We start from the raw sequence: 17,485 nt of genomic DNA on the forward strand, positions 1-17,485 counted from the left end.
TTCCTGCTGTGAAGAAATCCTTTGTACAAAAAATTCCAAAAATCATAATATGTGAGGTGAATATATTAGTACATGCAATATGTACATCGACAATTAATTTATGTCCCAGAAAAGTCACAATGTGTTGCACGTGAGAGCTGCTCATACTTGAGAATATGAAAAATTAAAACAATTTACAGATATAATAAATAGAGATACCAATAGTTAGATATATTAACAAAATCAATTATATAATTTCATAAAATATTTACATTAATTAGTGTAAAGATAATATATTTTAACAATTTTCAAGAGATGGTGATTTATCTAAATCCATGAGATACTTCAAATCAATAAAAGAATACTGAAAACAACTCTTAAATTGCTTAATTTGATCTCCACCGAAAAAAAATGCTTAATTTGATTAACCTATTGTAAAAGGAAAATATAATTATGTTAATCAATTATTAAACGATAGTGTAAATTAAACTATATTCTCATATACAGATATCCGCGATATAGAAGGAAGCATTGGAACCTATCAATTGATTAACGTAAAAGTGGATACATAATAATGCCTTAGAAATATAAGATACAGTTTATCTTGAAAATTCAATATTTTTAAAAATTATATTGATTTGTAAATATATAAATCTTCGAATAAATCCCAGAGGTAGCAATTTGACGATATGTTTGTAGGCTTACTACAATTAAATTAACTTTAAAAGGAAAAGAAATTACGGAAATATGATCGAATCAATATATTTCTAGAAAATGTAATTATGTCATTGAGTAAAGTAATAATGTAATCCCCAGAAAAAGTAATTATTTGTTGAACAGCACTACCATATTCTCTTAAAAACTTATTTTTCAAATTTAATAAACGTAAATAAACGTCCATTGTAATTTTATTTCGAACCAGAGCGTAATTATAATAATATATCTTTCAGCTAATTCAATGCATGATCTAATCTAAAATGATATATTTATCTAAGTTTCATTTCGTGAAAAATAGGAAAATATTTCTTTTCTATTAGATTTACTAAAATTTTATTTTAAATTTATATATATCAAGATATGTCCGCAATCTTGTAGTAAACTAAACCATCAAATTGGACTAAGGAACTGATGTTCTCACTTGTTAAGTTTATGTAAAAAGAGAAGTTACAATTAAATCATATACACAATGTCTTAATCAGTTTCAATATATTTTGACAGAATTGATCAAGTTCATATTTATTTATTTATTTATGTACATTGGTTAATATCTGTTAGTTTCAATAAGTATCACTGGATCCAATAAGATCGGTATTCGGTTGAAGTCAATGACGTGTTAAATTACAGTTTTGCCGATCCAATGCATGATTTGGTACTAAAACATGCAATTGGTTATATTAAACTTATATATATTACAAGTTCAATAAATTTCATAATTTAAGCTGATTTGAATATATACAGTAAAAAATTTGATTGTGATATATTACATGTAACTTGAATATTAGAAATTGTTTAAACATAATTTTCATGTGAACATATATATTATAATTGCATAGTACTCGCTTAAAATAAATGATTAAAATTAAATATAGATTATGCAGCATAAAAGGAAATATTGATTATTTAATTGAAATTTTTATGAGAAACAAATTAGAAAACTAATGAAGTTAAAAAATGGGGTTGGGTCGTCTCCCAAGCACCCACCGCCCAATAGAGGACGCAAGCGAGCTCAATGCGACCTCAATCACGAGTTGTGTGGACAAAGGGCACGCCCCCACCTCGAGTAAACTGGCAATTTCGTCCCTGTCTTATGCAAATTGCATCATCTGGGTCTTTGAAAATTTTTTTACATCGAATTCATCCCTGATCACATCGAATTCATCTCTGATCACATCTAGTTCGTCCTTGGTCACATCCAATTCGTCTATGGGCAAATCGAATTCGTCCCTGATCACATCGAATTTGTCACTGGCCACATTGAATTCATCCCTGGTAACATCAAGTTCGTCCCTGGTCACATCAAGTTTGTCCCTGGGCACATCAAATTCGTCCCTGGTCACATCAAAATGGTCCTTGTATGCATCAATTCAGTCCTTTATAATATCATATAAATCTCACGGTCCCTTGCCGTTAAAACTCCGTGAGAAAGCCAAATTGATGCATATCAAAAAGGTCCTTATGTCTGTATTTGTAATTTAGGTTTTTTTTTCATCATTTTATACAATTTTTGTTTCCAATTATCATCAACAGAGTCCTAATCCCTTACATTAATATAGTCTTCTACCCTTAATGAAACAGATTGAGCACTCTCTAACATATTTGCTGTAATATAGGCTCAAAATGTGAGATCCGACATTTTTTATATTCAAATAGCATACATATATTTACATGCTTATATATATATATACATATATATATGATACACGTTTACTAGAACCAAAAGAAAAAAAAAAAAAAGGGTAGCAAGAGGCCCCACGTGGCCTTCCATCCTCCCCCAGCAAACCCACCGCCATTGACTTCTCCCATTTTCTTCCTTGCTCTGTTTTTATGCTGAAAAAAAAACCAGAAAGAGAAGAGAGAACAGAAGAGAAAAACAGATAAGAAACAGAGTAACAGAGAGAGAGAGAGAGAGAGAGAGAGAGAGAGAGAGCTCAAGATGCAGCTCACGGATGAGGGGGACAGAAAAGAACGAGACTTGATGAAGAGGGGTGAATAGAATGGAGCTGGGAAGTGGTGATATAGAGCTGAAACAGTGGTGCCGACTGCAGAGGTGAATTCTGCAGAAACGGATAAATGAACGGGTGCTTCGGGAGTCGATCAAGAGGGATCGTGGAGATTGAATCCTTGCACTTTGAAGAGTTGACTGGATTTGCTATCTCTAGGGGGTTTTCGGTGAGTACTTTATTCCATTGTGAAATGATATATATATATATATATAATATTATGTGAGTACTCTATTTCCTTGTAAAATGATGTATTATAGTTATATAAATTATTTAGGAAGAATATTATGATAGTTAGAGATTAAGAAATCGGTCTTGTTATGTTGTATGAATTGACTTGAGAGATATTGTCCGTTTATGTTTACTTTGATTTGAGATATGCAGTGTGATTGTATATGTTGATTGCGTATGAGATATGTGATGATAATGTGATACCATTGTAATGTGATTGAGATTGTGCTTGTGTATGATGATATATGAGGTGCGATGGCATGGTTTGCAATTGTTTATGCTTGTGATTGTTGTTTGATTATAGCCATGGGACCGCTGATCCGGCGGTATATAAATAAGACGCCTAGACCGCTGATCTGGCGGGATACAAAAAGGGACGCCTAGACTGCTGATCCAGCGGGATACAAAAAGAGACGCCTAGACCGCTGATCCGGCGGTATATAAATAGGATGCCTAGACCGCTGATCCGACGAGATACAAAAAGAGACGCCTAGACCGCTGATCCGGTGGGATATAAAAAGGGACGCCTAGACCGCTAATCCGGCGGGATACAAAAACGGATGCCTAGACTGCTGATCCGGCGGGATATAAAAAGGGACGCCTAGACCGCTGATCCGGCGGGATACAAAAATGGACGTCTAGACCGCTGATCCGGCGGGATACAAAAATGGACGCCTAGACTCCTACTACCGGAGGATAATGGGCAGCTCCCGCTTATGAGACATGGATATTGGGAGTTAAGGATGATATGAATGAGATGTGCGGGGTCACGGTACCGTCATAACTCTGTTGCGAGGAAATGCAACCCTATCGCTATATTGATTGGTTGTGTGGTGTATTGTTTGCCTGGTAAGATTATTGAGATTGTCTGAAGTTGTTCTGGAAAAATTGTGTTGTTTGCTGATGCTTGATTTAATTAGTGTGTGACTATTAGGTGATGCTGAGTTGTTAGTTAATTTTAATATTGTTATATTGTTATAAAGATAATTGATTGGTTACGAATGAGTTTGGTAATTATTTGTATGAAATGCATAATATACTGTGTTGGTGAATTAAATGATAGACTTGGGTATGCTAATATTATCTTTGTTTATTTAAAAATATATTTTTAGTTAATAATAGTCCATTTCACTCTGGAATTTTGTGCTCACTGAGATGCAGCTCACACCCTGCATATATTTTTCCAGATAAGTTTCTAGCTGCGCGAAAGTACCATTTTTGATATCAGGGATCAGCTTGGAGAACTAGGTAGGAACCTTAGTTATTTGATAGATATCCTTTTTGTACAAAATGGACTTGAGAATGTTACGACCTGAAACTTTTGTCTAGTTGGTTTAGCAATGTAGCTTTGCTAGAATCATACTTATATGAATATATATGTGAGAGTTTGTTGGACTAGTTATATATTTTTGAGAGTTATGGAAAGCATATTTTATATGAATAGTTACGTGATAATGGATGTCGAGAAAATATAGGGAAAATTCAGTTGAAATTTCGGGTCGTGACACAAAATCTGCTGTGTACTGTTATTATAGTGTGAGAACATAATGATAAAATTTCAAAATGAATAAATCAACCGAACCAATTAGCGACAAGTAATATTAATTTAATATAAAATTTATTATAGTTAGAGATTCCGAGTCACCCCAGTTACAAAATACATCAACTTTAACATATAACAATTCAGCAAAAAACCCAACATGTACAATTCAGCATGCATACTGCCTTCAACATAACCCAGCATGCATACTGCCTTCAACATAACCCAGCATGTACAGTCTTCAGCATGTACAATCCAGCTGAAAACACAGCAAAGTCACAACCAATTTACATTTCAATATTCATAGTCTTCATAATCCAAAATGCATCTAAGTATGTTCTAAAGCAAGATCAACAGCAACCAAAATGAGCAGGAAAAGACAACTTTCATCATTGAGGAGGCCTTGGTGCCCCAATTTTCATAAAGGCTGCAAACCTCTAGGCAGTTCCAGCACTGGCATCTTGAATGGTTTTCTTTGTAATATGAGCTCTTGGATGGGGCATCATGCTAGGTCTCACAGACGGTGGTCTGAATGCAATTCCACCTGGAGGAGTGACTTGCATGTTGGCAAGATCATATGCAGAGGGAAAGTGCTGCCAATGACCATATACATCAAGCAAAATGATATTAGGATGACAAAGTTAATTAATTCAATAATGTCATGTTGAAATAAATAAAAAAATACTAAAATTGTACATGTGTGGTATGATGGTCAGTCTGTGAAGGTTGTGCTAATTGAAGTTCAGGTTGAGATGAGATAGGACCAAAATGTCCATCTTGGGCAGCAGCTGGTGCATCATTTGCACTGTCACCTACAGCAGCTGAGCCCCCCTCATCTAGCACCTGAGATGCTCTGGTTTCATCATTTGCACCATCAACTGGCACATGAGATAGCCTTGTTTTGTTAGTAGCAACAACTGTGTCCCCGTCACCTAAGTTAGCCTAGCAACTGGTCTTCTTATGTCCAACCTGTTTGCACTTGGAGCACCTAGGAGGGCCAAGCTTCCTCTTTATCTTGTGAGGATTAGCATCTTCTTATGGTACCTTCTTTCTCTTCACAATGGGAGGTTGGTTAGGGTCAAAACCATTTTTCTCCCAAAATCCCTCACCAGCTGCAGGATTGATGTAGTTAGAGTATATCTGTCATTGGTCTCCTTAGTTAAGCGAACAGTGGACAAATTGTTCAGTTTTTTCACCATAGTGGCTGATGCAAGCAAGGGCATGCTCGCATGGAATGTCAGACAACTCCCAAGATCTGCATGAACATGTCATCTCTTTCAAGTCAATAGCACACTTTGAATGGGGAGGACAAGTTACATCAAACTTTGCTCTATTGGGATCCCCTCACCAGTGAGGAGTTCAATAGATTGCCTTCTGATGCAGTTTATCAAGCTTCATTTGGACTTGTTTACAGAAGGGTCATTGGCTCTTAGCAATCAATGCATGTGTCTTCACCATCTTGCTAGTGATATACATCCTTACTCTTTCAAGCATCGTAATTATGGGCTTGCTCCTATACTTGAGGATTGCCCTGTTGAACTACTCACACATATTGGATGTGACTGCCTGATTCTTGCATACAATATCAAAGGCTGACCTGCTCCACCTATCTGCAGGGATGTCATTCATCCATTTTTCAACATCCTTATTCAGCCAGTCAAATACCATCGTTGCTTCAGCAAAATGGCGTTGTGTTGTTGCCTTAGCATAGGCCCATAATGCTCTTCCAAGTGAGAATCTTTCGGAATTTTTATACATGAAATGAAATTCATAAGGCTTCGTTGTACCATGGGAGTGTATTCATCTGCATGCATTCGCAAAGTGTTCGAATGTAGGTGCATAACAATATAGAAAAGCGATTACGTGCCCCGAAGTCCCGGTGCTTCCTCACGTTCGTTTCCGAGCATTCACTCTCCGCTAATTCGAAATCAAAATTAGAAAAAAAAAAATTGAAGATAGGTTGACAATGGGCAGTAGCGATTGGGAGAAGAAGCCATTGTCATTCCAAATCATGAGGACGATAGTTGGGTGAATTGGAGCAAGAATTTGGTTACTCCTTTAATGAGCAACTCGATGATTGCGGAGCTGGGGGATGCCTATTTGCGAACCTCTCTCATGTAGCCATTGATCAAGAACTGGGCCCAACGAGATTTATGAAGCTTATTGAGACAGCCCGATATCTTACCGGCATAGCCACAACAATCTCTATTGAGCAAAAATACCTCTGTTGAGGTATCATGTTTTTTTCCAAAAAAAGCACAGTCCGAACAAAAAAAAAAGTAATTTGATATTCCAAGTGACCAAATAAAAAAAAGGGCGGAAGGACGAAATTGATAATGACAAGTTTTTGAGAATTAATGGAGCCAACTGTCTAAGGATAACGTCGATGTGTTTTATATGGTATCCACGAACCATTGTGTGTCGGACTCAATTGATGTTGCAAAATGACCAATTTTATGTTCAAGGACAAATTTGATATTCCAAGCGACCAAATTGATGCAAATTGATGCTGGTAAGGACTACTTCGATGCAGACTATGTGCAAGGGATCAATTTGATATTACAAAGGACCAAATTGATGTTTTAAAGGACCAAATTGGAACTAATAAAAACAACTTCGATGCAGATTTCGTGCAAGGGACTCAATCGATGCAATCTGACTGTCTCACGGATGAAATTACTAGTCTATCTATGCAATAGATGAAGACAACACGGTTCATCAATATTCTCTACATAATAATGCAAAATATCAACACCTTCAAATTTAGGAGAGAGAGAGGATTGATCCAAGAATCTTTCGGAATTTTTATACATGAAATGAAATTCATAAGGATTCGTTGTACCACATGCATTCGGAAAGTCTTCGAATGTAGGTTCATGACAATATGAAAAAGCGATTACGTGCCCCGAAGTCCCGGTGCTTCCTCCAAATCTTTGAAGAGCCAGGGAGATCAATCCACCGGTCGAGGTCGTCATCAGCGTCTATGGCATTCTATTAATATTGCCATTTCTTAGTTTGGCCCATAACTAAATAGTGAGTACCCTGAATGATATGTTTAATTTCTCTTAACGTAATTATTTTTTGGTACAATAACCTTTTGGCTACGTTTGATTTTTTGAATAGTTAAATGCTTAAATTATAAGCATTGATGATAAATAAATAAATAAATAAATAAGTGATCATCAAACTGTACAAAAAGTGATTTGACATGTTATGCTTATATCATAAAATTTTTCGATGTCTAATGCATATGACCGTGACAGTTGTTTTTCCATTTAAATAAATACATGATAAATTTTTGCCTTCTTTTCTAAATCTCTATATTATCCAAAGTCCTCGTGAAAAAGTAATAGTTGACAAACAGGATCTCATTTTAACAAAAATTTGAGATCGCAAAATTTCTTTCGAAATAATTTAAAACGTTAAGATATATTTTTAGTTTATTACGTGGCTTGAACCTTTACCCAATTGACCTTTTCGGGATTTTGTGAGGTCACTCATGGAAATTCGACTCATATAAACAACCATCAAAGAGTACAAAAAATGCTTTTTAAAGTCCCCCCCCAATTTCCGAAACACATTGAATTCAAAACAACCCTCTCATCTCATCATCCCAATCCTCTGCAGGACAAGTACATTTCTTCCTTCTTCTTTTTTTTAACCCTTTAATATACATATTAAATTTCTTTTTTTTTTTTTGAGAGGCAATTTAACATATTAAAATTGTTTTATCTATCTATTTACTTTACAATAGAATTGCGGGCCACGTGATTACATTATTGGAGACGAAGTTGACACGTCCAAGTCAACAATAATAATAATCTACAATTTGCATGTGGAAATGCTTGTGGTCTTCGTCTCAACGTGATCATGGAGGGTAGGTGCAGATCTTAGATCCCTCTTCTTAATTAATCACTTAATTAATTAATTAAACTAATTAATAACCAATCACTGCTAATAAATACGCAAGCCGGCATTCTCAGGCTAATATCTAAATAATTGCATGATTCTCCATTTTTGGCGTTCTCTACCACACCCTACCGGCCCGATATATTTTATTTACATCAGGTAATATAGTTATGCCATACTATGTGAATCGCATCAAATTTTCAAAGATGTCGACTCAAACAAGAAAACCGAAAAGGGTTTTCGCCTTTTTTCCACCGGAAGAAACATCAACGTGAATACGAGATCTTTCCTTGTGGGACAAGGCCTTTATAACTGAACATGACTTTTCTGTTCTCGTATTGCTGCCCATTTCTATTTAATACAATACAAGAACTAATGACAATCTAATTCTGAATTACATATGTAGTAGAAGCGTACCTTCAGGTGGTAGTGCCGATACAATCATCGCAAGGATTAGAGCCGAATCTGCAGGCTTTCCGATCGAACCTCTCCCCGAAGTGCTCGAGTAATGTCTGCCTCCGGCACTCCCCCTGAAAAAGTCCACAAATCACGGAGCCGTTGAGTTACGCCATGGCAGGCCTCCTTGTGGGCCATAAAGACGGGCCACTGCCAAGGTTCAGGCATTGATACATGTCCAAGCCCATGATCATGTCTGTGCAAAAATGGCGATACCTAAATAAAAGGAAATCTACAAGTCCATTTGCTTTTGATAGGTTTGGTTCAACTTCTTGTAGGGGTCAATTCAGGTTTTGATAGGGTCAGTATACATTTTCTATAATGATATAATTGATATTAAATAGTTGAAATGATCCTGCCAAAACTTGAACCGACCCTACCGAATTTTGGGAACTTATTTTACCAAATAGTTAACTGTTCTTGGATGGACGGAAAACACGTCCAAAATAAAGATTTGTGAGGAGGATTTAAAAATGGTTTAATTAATTATCTACAAAGGAATACAAGATTGGTTTAATTACCTTGAGCTCACAATATTGTTGCATTTTCCTAGCCTGCGCCATCGCTGTCTTGAAGCTCTCGCTTCTGCCCCTTAGCCCACTCCGCAGCATGCAAACGACCCGACTGAAATCCTTCTTTTGGTAAAGAGCGATGCACAGTGCAGGGAGATTGTCCCTTCCTGCCCTCCCCGATTCTTGGTAGTAGCTCTCAATCGATTTGGACAGTGTGTTGTGAATAACAAACCGCTGATAACATGAGCATAAATTGGTTAATAACTTATGAACTGACGATTGATCAATCACATAAATATACATGTTGTGTAGCACGATTTAGAGCCATCAGTGATGCCGTAAGTAACACTACGAAAGCCGTCGAATGAGTGGTGAGAATTAGTAAGAAATCATTTGAAACTCCCAGTGGTTGTCATTGAATGAAAAATGCCTAGAAGAAAAAAAGCAAACTAAACAGTAGAACAAAAGGACAAGAAAAAAGCAACTCTAGAAAACAAAAGGATGGCAAATCAGATCTAGAATACATTTATCTCCCATCTATATCGTAACTAAGCCAACTAACTGTAACAGTAGATACGCAGAGACAGGACCATTGTTTTAATTATTGAAGTGAAAACAAAATAGAAAGAACATTCACTTACCATTCATTTTACTTTCAGCCAAACAAGTCAAGTTGCCATTAAAAAGTTCAGAAAATAGAAAGAATGCGGTGTGTAATTTTATCCTCAATGAACATGCATTTATATTCAAAAAGTGATAGCATGCAATAGTTATATGGACTTACAACGTTGGGTTTGTCTATTCCCATCCCAAAAGCAATGGTAGCACACACGACCTGGACCTCTCCTGTGTGCCACTTCTTTTGGACAGCCATTCTTTCACGGGACCCCAAACCAGCATGGTAATATTCCGTTTTGATGGTGCATTTTTCATTCAAAAACTTTGATACTTCAACGGATTCATTCTTTGATAAGCAATATATGATTCCAGAAAGATTCTCAAAACGATCTTTCAGAAGCTTTCCTAGCTGCTTTAGGGGTTCCTTGGTCTTTCCAATGACTTCATACTTCAGATTCGGTCTATCAAAGCTTGTTTCTAGGACTAGAGCACCAGGGATCCTAAGAGCTTTTAAGATATCCTGCAGACAATGCAAGCAATCATCGAAACCATAAATCAATATCAGAAATTGAACAACAAATAAACACAAATAGTGAATAGTTATTATTACCTCACGGACAGTGTGGGTCGCTGTTGCAGTTAAAGCCATCAATGGAACATCTGGAAAGTTTTGCTTGAGACAGCCTAGTCCCCTATAGTCTGGACGAAAGTCATGCCCCCACTGACTAAGAAAATGACAACCACCACATTTACAAGGAATCAGTTTGACTTCTTAGCATCAGTTTATTGAAGGAAAGACAAGTTATCCCAATGTTCTCACAGAGATCTGAACTATATATGACAGAGCAATTAAACCATGCTGAGCTTAATGTTCATGAATCATGATATCCCACTATTGCTCATCGGAATAATGCCAAATGAATAGTGCCAATACTTGCAACAATTTATTTGCAATATGATAAATGAAGAACTTTAAGGCTTTTGCTTCCTATGCACTCATTATTTGGGCCAGCCTTCATTTCCTAAGCTCACTTTTACATAACCAGATACCATTTATATGTGAAGAAAGCTTCATCAGTTTCTCAGAGACCGTGCCAGGATGAGGGGATCTATCTGAAAATTGCTAATTGATTAGCCCATAGAGAGTGTTAGAGGCTATCAATCTCCACTCCTCCGGAGAGAGTTCCAAGGTAAGCTATAATGGAGACTGCATATATAGGATCCTTATGCCCAGAGAAAGTTCAAGAAGAGCTATTAAATAATGTCATAGACTGTTATTTAGAAAACTAAGCTGATATTTAATAAAGCAGTTCATAGGTCTTATGGAGACTGCAAATTTAGTGTTCCTTATGCCCAGAGAGAGTTCCAAGTAGAGCTACTAAATCATGGTATAGACTATTATTTAAAGAACTAAGCTGATCATTTTATAAAACAGTTCATTGGTCTTATGGAGACTCCAAATTTAGCGCTCCTTATGCATACTAGAATGTGACAAACATCTTCCCCCTTATTTGCATCATCGCACAGGTTCAAATACATTCATGGTAAAAAACCTGAGTTTAGGATAGAGATATATAGATTGAGATTTAGATACAGATGAACGCAGGCATACCTCACACAATGTGCTTCGTCGACAACAAAACCAGCCAGTTGGGCCTGCGAAAAATTAATATAAGTTTTAGGCCTCATAGTAAAACTTATCCCAGAAATATTTAACCATGAAAAGCACATCTACCTTCCTATGTAGACATCTCAATATTTCTTGAAATGCTACATTTCCCACAACCCTTTCAGGTGTCACATACAAGAGCTTGCATGATGGTCTGTCTTTTCTACAGAAGAGAAATCATGGTCAAGATGAAAACTAATGGCCAAGCATTTGACAGTAAGTAATGGATTGATGAAACTTCAGCTGGCATTATATAAACCTCTTTGTAGGAACAACCTGAGATTCAATATTGCTTCCCACAGTTACAAGGGGAATATGCACATAATAACCTCATCCTTAATTTTTTGCCATCAAACAAAGCACACCTTATAATTGCACATCAAATTGATAGAACTTACCTTAGTTCTTGGAGGACAGCCGCTGCTTGTGAAGCAGTCTGTTGAGAGTTCAAGAAGGTAGATGGTATTCCAAACTTGACATTTAGAGTAATTATCTGGTCCTGAATGAGAGAAAGTAATGGTGATATGACAATTGTGACGCCTGGTTTAAGAGTTGCTGGTAGCTGGACAAACACAGAGAGATAACAATCAGAAAATGTAAGCAATAACGGTGAGTTTCTAATATATTCTCATAAACTAAAAGCTCCCACTACTGCTACTTCAACCTTCCAATAAATTCATGTCATTGCAGGGACTTCTAAGGAAATGCCTCTCGAAAATATAGCAAATTAAATTTGCATTCTGCCATACAATTAATTTAGAATTCATCTACTTTTTAATAAAGGACGCAATTCCTGACAAAACAGGGAAAGGAAATGACAAATAATCCCGGCATGTCTATTTTAACAAAAATTACAGGTGTCAAAGCACAAGCTGAGTTTCGTAATACGTAATAATATAATGCAATTTGAGTGCTGCTGAGAACAAAAAAATAGAAGAAAAATTTGACCGGCTCTCAATTGTTGAAATCAGTTCTTTGTCTTAAGCTAGAAATGTAATTGAATATAGGCAATATCTAAATTCTTGTCGAGATGATAGATGGCAATTGCTGTCCACGATAAGTTCCATAAGGGGCCAAACAATGTTCTGAAACACAAGACCAAATAAACTCATGGAGCATACTTTTATAGCTTGTTGGAATCACGGTTAGGGATGGGTGGATAATGGAGGTTTATAATCAAAATCGCGATCCAAACAAGTGGTTAGTAGGCTCCTTTAAGTTAGTGCACACGGAGAACTTAAGGGTATCAGTACGGGTTCATTGAACTGGCAATAGACTGCAGCAGCCAGCAGATAATTTAAGGAAAACTAGGTTTGAAAGTGACCTGGCAATAGACTGACCTGGTAACACAAACTTTTACCACCTCCAGTTGGCATGAGAATAAAGCAGTCTCGCTTAGCCACAGATGCTTTACAAGCCTGATGTTGCATTGGCCGAAACTTCTTGTTCCCAAATATTACCACATTTGCCAGTTCAACATCATCCAGAGCCTGCAACTCTTCATAACTAAGGGTATCCCTGGAGACCTTTGATGGATGGGAATAACCTCCTTTGTTGGAAACAGGAGCCAGCGAAAGTTGCGTAATCTGGCTCTTGGAGTCCTTCCACACAAAGAAACAACTTCAATAGCAAGAAAGTAGTTTAAACTGCAACATGGGATAGACTGAAATGTGTAGATATATTATTCCTCCAGAAGGCCGATGAAACAGGATGTGCGATTTGGACAATTCAGGAATAAGCAATTTATGAAGACATATCCATGTCTTCTTTGCTCATGAATCTGGAACATACCACAGACCCTGAAGAACGTTTGCCCTGAATCTGGGTAAGACTGCTGCGGGGCACACTTTTCCTTGGAATTGTAAAATCTGGGTCTCCGCTGTCATTGCAGGGCTCCACTTCCATGAAGGCCTGATTTTTGTTAGACTCCGGGGAATCTTCTATGATGTGGACATGATCTTCAACGATGTCTCGATTATCCAGTCCACCAACACTGTACATATCCTCGCTGAACATATCATTCAAAGCTCCACAGGCTTCTGATTCGGCAGCAAGTAGGTCATCCCAGTCCTCAGCGTCCTGCATGCTTTCAGCTAGAGCTGCTAGGAAATCATCCCCACAGTGCTCCACGGTAATGAAATCCCGGCCTTCATCACCTTAAGAACCAAAAAAAAAAAAAAAAGGGATCGAAAATTATAATCAACGATGTCAAAAACATAAAACTTGGATTTCAAATAAACATCATAAATAAAAACAACTGATTGTCCAGTGGCGGAAATAACAAGACAATCTTCAAATGATGCCCCAGATTTAAAAAAAAAAAAAAAAAGGTTTTTTTTTTCGCATCTATTCAAGCCAAATTAGCTTAAGTGGACATAAAATGCTCAATCTGAAACAGAAACACCAGATTTCAATTGCATTTGACATGCTGAACACGAAAGCTCAGACATAACAGAGTGAAAAGAGCCGAGGGGAATGGGGTTTTGGAGGCTTACCGTAGAGGGAGACGAGACGGTCCAAGCATTTGGCGGCGGATTCTTCATCAAAGCCGAATTCGAGAGCCAAGCTCATCAGTCGAGCTCTCTCTATCTCCAGATTGTAGCTTGAGCCCGCCATTACCGACGGAGAGGAGACTTCGCCGTCGCCGGAGAGATAGGAGAGAAAGAAGGTTTCCCGCCCGAAATTTTTCTGTAGTAGCGGGAAAACGCAGACCATGTACGGTCTAATTTCGATTCGGAGACGACGACGTTTGGGATGATCCATTTCCTTTCCAATTTATATATTTTGGATAAATACGCATTTTCTCCTTTTTGTTATTAAAAAAAGTCGTTTTCAAATTTCACTTTGAAAAAATTTCCATAAGTACATAAAAACCCTTACTGCCTTTAAGAAATAAATTAACGCACGGTAAAATAGAGTAAAATAAAAGGAGTTTAATAAAAAGAAATATCATGATTTTGATAAACCTTACACCTATTTAATAAAATGTTATATTAATAATCAATGAAACATGTATATTCATCTTTATCATTTAATGTTTAATTGCTTGTTTGATTTTAGAATTAAAATTTTATCTTACCAAACTCAACTCTATTTTTTTACAAGTTCAACATTACAATAACTGTTTTGTCTTTTTCTTTCTTTTAATAATAATATCTCACTCATATTTTTTAACCATTTTTATAATAATTTTTTTAATAATAAATTATCTATCAACTTTACATCTATATATATATATATATATATATATATATATATATCTCACATATCTATATATTTTTTAATATTTGTAATAATTATTGTTTGTCTTTTCTTAACTCAATTCAAGAACCAAACACACCATAAATTTGTCGAAATGAATATTCTTTAACTTTAGGTATGATCATTTTGCCAAAATCTCTTTTTAAATAGTGGTCATGAGGTTTTTTCTTTTTACCACGGTGGACGTTAGTTCAATTTTCTAAACATGAGCTTTTCAATTTTTTTACCCCCTTTTATAACCTATGTACTAATGTATTAATTTTTTCTTATTGTGTTTATGAAATTAAATTATCATTAGGCTTAGATATCTCATGGTATATTGTTACTGATCGTAAATTACTATTCAAAAAATAAATAACACAAATTTTATATAATAAAATTAGAAAAAAAATAAATGGATCGTGTCATATCCTTGTAATGCACAGGCTCTACGACCAATTTGATATATAACTAAGACAATGTGTAGTTGGACTAGATTTTAGTTTGCAATCTTATTACCAATATACCCTTGATATGATTCAAGTTTAGGATTCTTGCCTCACTCGGAATAAACTTTTGGTGCATGCCATCCAAAAAAATGATCATCTCTATATGATGTAAGAACATTCCAGTTTTCAAAAGAGACCAAGAGCGCCCATCTAATTCACTAAGTTGAAACCAACGGTACGAGTGTGAAGCCAAGACGCTCATGATGCCATCGGCATTGAAGTCTCAAGCACATCGAATGCCATCGGCTTGGTCAGTGCAAAACATGCTCAGAACAAAGACTGATCGCAAGGACAGCAGCTGCATTGAAAGCGAACAGGAGATGCTGCAAACAGACTTTCTTCCACGGGCTGGATATATATCAACCACGCCGTCTTTCTAGTCCAAGCAGTTCTATATTTCCCCGGTCTCTTGAGGAAGTTCCTAACTTGCCATATGTAGTCCATTGCAATCATGATTCATGAACTGTAATATTAGCTCACGACGGATCTTACATGGTTCGCAAAGAGAATCATCAAGACCGACTATCATTCGAATTCAGATCAACAAAGCAGATATCATGGAGAACATTAGGCATATCTTCAAGTTCAATAAGTTCGCCCGGATGAGGAACGGGAAGAGTCAGGTGTTCAAGAAAACCGTACTAATAAGGATTTTCCTCCTGTTCGCGGTGCTGCTACTTATGAAGCAGAAGTGGCACAAGGGACAATATCCCGGACTTGCTTCAAAATTGAAAGTTATAATGTTCACGTCTTAGCTCCTCAGTTACGAGGCTTCTCATTTGGTAGAAGCATAGTAGAGGAAACTCGACATCTTTGATCTAGCCCGAAGAATTTGATCAGCATAAAATTAAAGAATTAGCCGGCCCCGACAGCAGGGCAATGATGAAAATATTTTCTGCAAGTCGTGTGACCGATTTAGCTCCTCCGAAGATGGCGACCTGTGTCAGTGGTGAAGTCGTATATGTTGCGAACAACAGATAATTGTTGTTGATCAACATTTCATAAGTAAACTACCCACAATTTTGCAAATTAGTGCCAGGACCAGTGTTGCAGAAGCCTTTTCTACTTCCTTTGAACAAGAAACAAAAATGGATCTTGTTCATGAGAAAGCCGATTCTCTAGAGAAAATTTCAATTGATCCTACATCCCGATAATATAACGAGGAAGAATAGATTACTTTCCTACAATTAGCATATATGATGGCATGTTTCTCGTGTGATTTTTAGTTATTCATCCATTAATTTGTTTATATTGATCTTATTGGTGCTTCCATGTCCAAACAATTAAATAGAATCGTCGAAACATTCTTCGATTTCCTATATATTAATGACGACCACAAACGATAGATAACACTTTAAAACAGAACGTATTAACAATAAGAAAAGCAAAGAAAAGAAAGTTTCGCCCCCTTGACAGCATGTTAATTCATATAACATAACCAACCTCAAATTTATCTGTTCTCTCTGTTCCCCTCTCTATGCTCTTCTCCTCAGCATCGGCTAAACCCTCAACCTGCTGCAGTTCTGTAACATCGTTGCTATTAAAACCGACGAGCGATCTCGGAGCACTTGTGCTTGAGCCAGCGGTACCCATGCTTGAGGGAGGCCTTGAACCTGCCCTCGGCGGAGTAGAGTTTGTACTTGGCCACCCGCCGCCGCCTCTTCATCTCGGGGTCATTCCACCACGAGCTTGAGCCCGATCCTTTCTTGGTCTTGTGCGAGTAGGACGTGGGGAAAGCCGCGGGATCCAGCGGACAGGCCCGGGATTGTCCCACGAACATTGGGTTGTTGTTGTCGTTCCCCTTTTTAACGGTCACAATATCCATGTTCTTCATGTGGCTGGTTCCATAGGATCGGTACGAGGACGACCACGGCTCCATCTCTCTCCTCTCTCGGCCTGCTCTCCTCCTAACACGGCCGAGACCGAGATCGAGAGAGAGAGAGAGGGAGGAAGAGAGAAAGAGCAAAGAAAGAGAGAGAGATTCGGCAATGTTAAGGGATGAGCTCTTCAATTAGAACGAGAGGAGGCCACAAGAAAAATAAGGACGTGCATGGTTTTCGGTTAAAAAAAAAAAGAGAACAGATTTCTGTTTTTTTTAAAAA

At 37.1% G+C, this 17,485-nt stretch overlaps 2 protein-coding genes across 4 annotated transcripts; both read right to left on the reverse strand.

Annotated features, from left to right (window-relative positions):
* Window positions 1-7,226: 7,226 nt before the first annotated feature.
* LOC116213115 (ATP-dependent DNA helicase Q-like 1) lies at window positions 7,227-14,366 on the reverse strand. Of its 3 annotated transcripts, XM_031547935.1 has the most exons (11): window positions 14,130-14,366; window positions 13,426-13,790; window positions 12,975-13,235; window positions 12,033-12,196; window positions 11,701-11,797; window positions 11,578-11,621; window positions 10,576-10,690; window positions 10,132-10,485; window positions 9,357-9,581; window positions 8,797-8,909; window positions 7,227-7,461 (listed from the first exon to the last, which is right to left on the reverse strand). In XM_031547935.1, exons 1-10 carry the CDS (start codon window positions 14,347-14,349, stop codon window positions 8,799-8,801), a joined length of 1,956 nt encoding a protein of 651 aa, XP_031403795.1. In that variant the 5' UTR covers window positions 14,350-14,366; the 3' UTR covers window positions 7,227-7,461; window positions 8,797-8,798. The 3 variants fall into 3 exon arrangements, with proteins under 3 accessions (XP_031403795.1, XP_031403796.1, XP_031403794.1); XM_031547936.1 differs by lacking the exon at window positions 7,227-7,461 and having other exon boundaries at window positions 8,594-8,909; window positions 12,033-12,133; XM_031547934.1 differs by lacking the exon at window positions 7,227-7,461 and having other exon boundaries at window positions 8,594-8,909; window positions 14,130-14,365.
* A 2,300-nt stretch (window positions 14,367-16,666) lies between these two features.
* LOC116215095 lies at window positions 16,667-17,380 on the reverse strand. Its single transcript, XM_031550669.1, has one exon. The coding sequence runs from the start codon at window positions 17,260-17,262 to the stop codon at window positions 16,924-16,926; it is 339 nt and encodes a 112-aa protein (XP_031406529.1). The 5' UTR covers window positions 17,263-17,380; the 3' UTR covers window positions 16,667-16,923.
* Between the last annotated feature and the right edge of the window lie 105 nt (window positions 17,381-17,485).

The sequence above is a fragment of the Punica granatum genome, chromosome 7 (assembly GCF_007655135.1).
Source record: "Punica granatum isolate Tunisia-2019 chromosome 7, ASM765513v2, whole genome shotgun sequence".
Taxonomy (NCBI): domain Eukaryota; kingdom Viridiplantae; phylum Streptophyta; class Magnoliopsida; order Myrtales; family Lythraceae; genus Punica; species Punica granatum.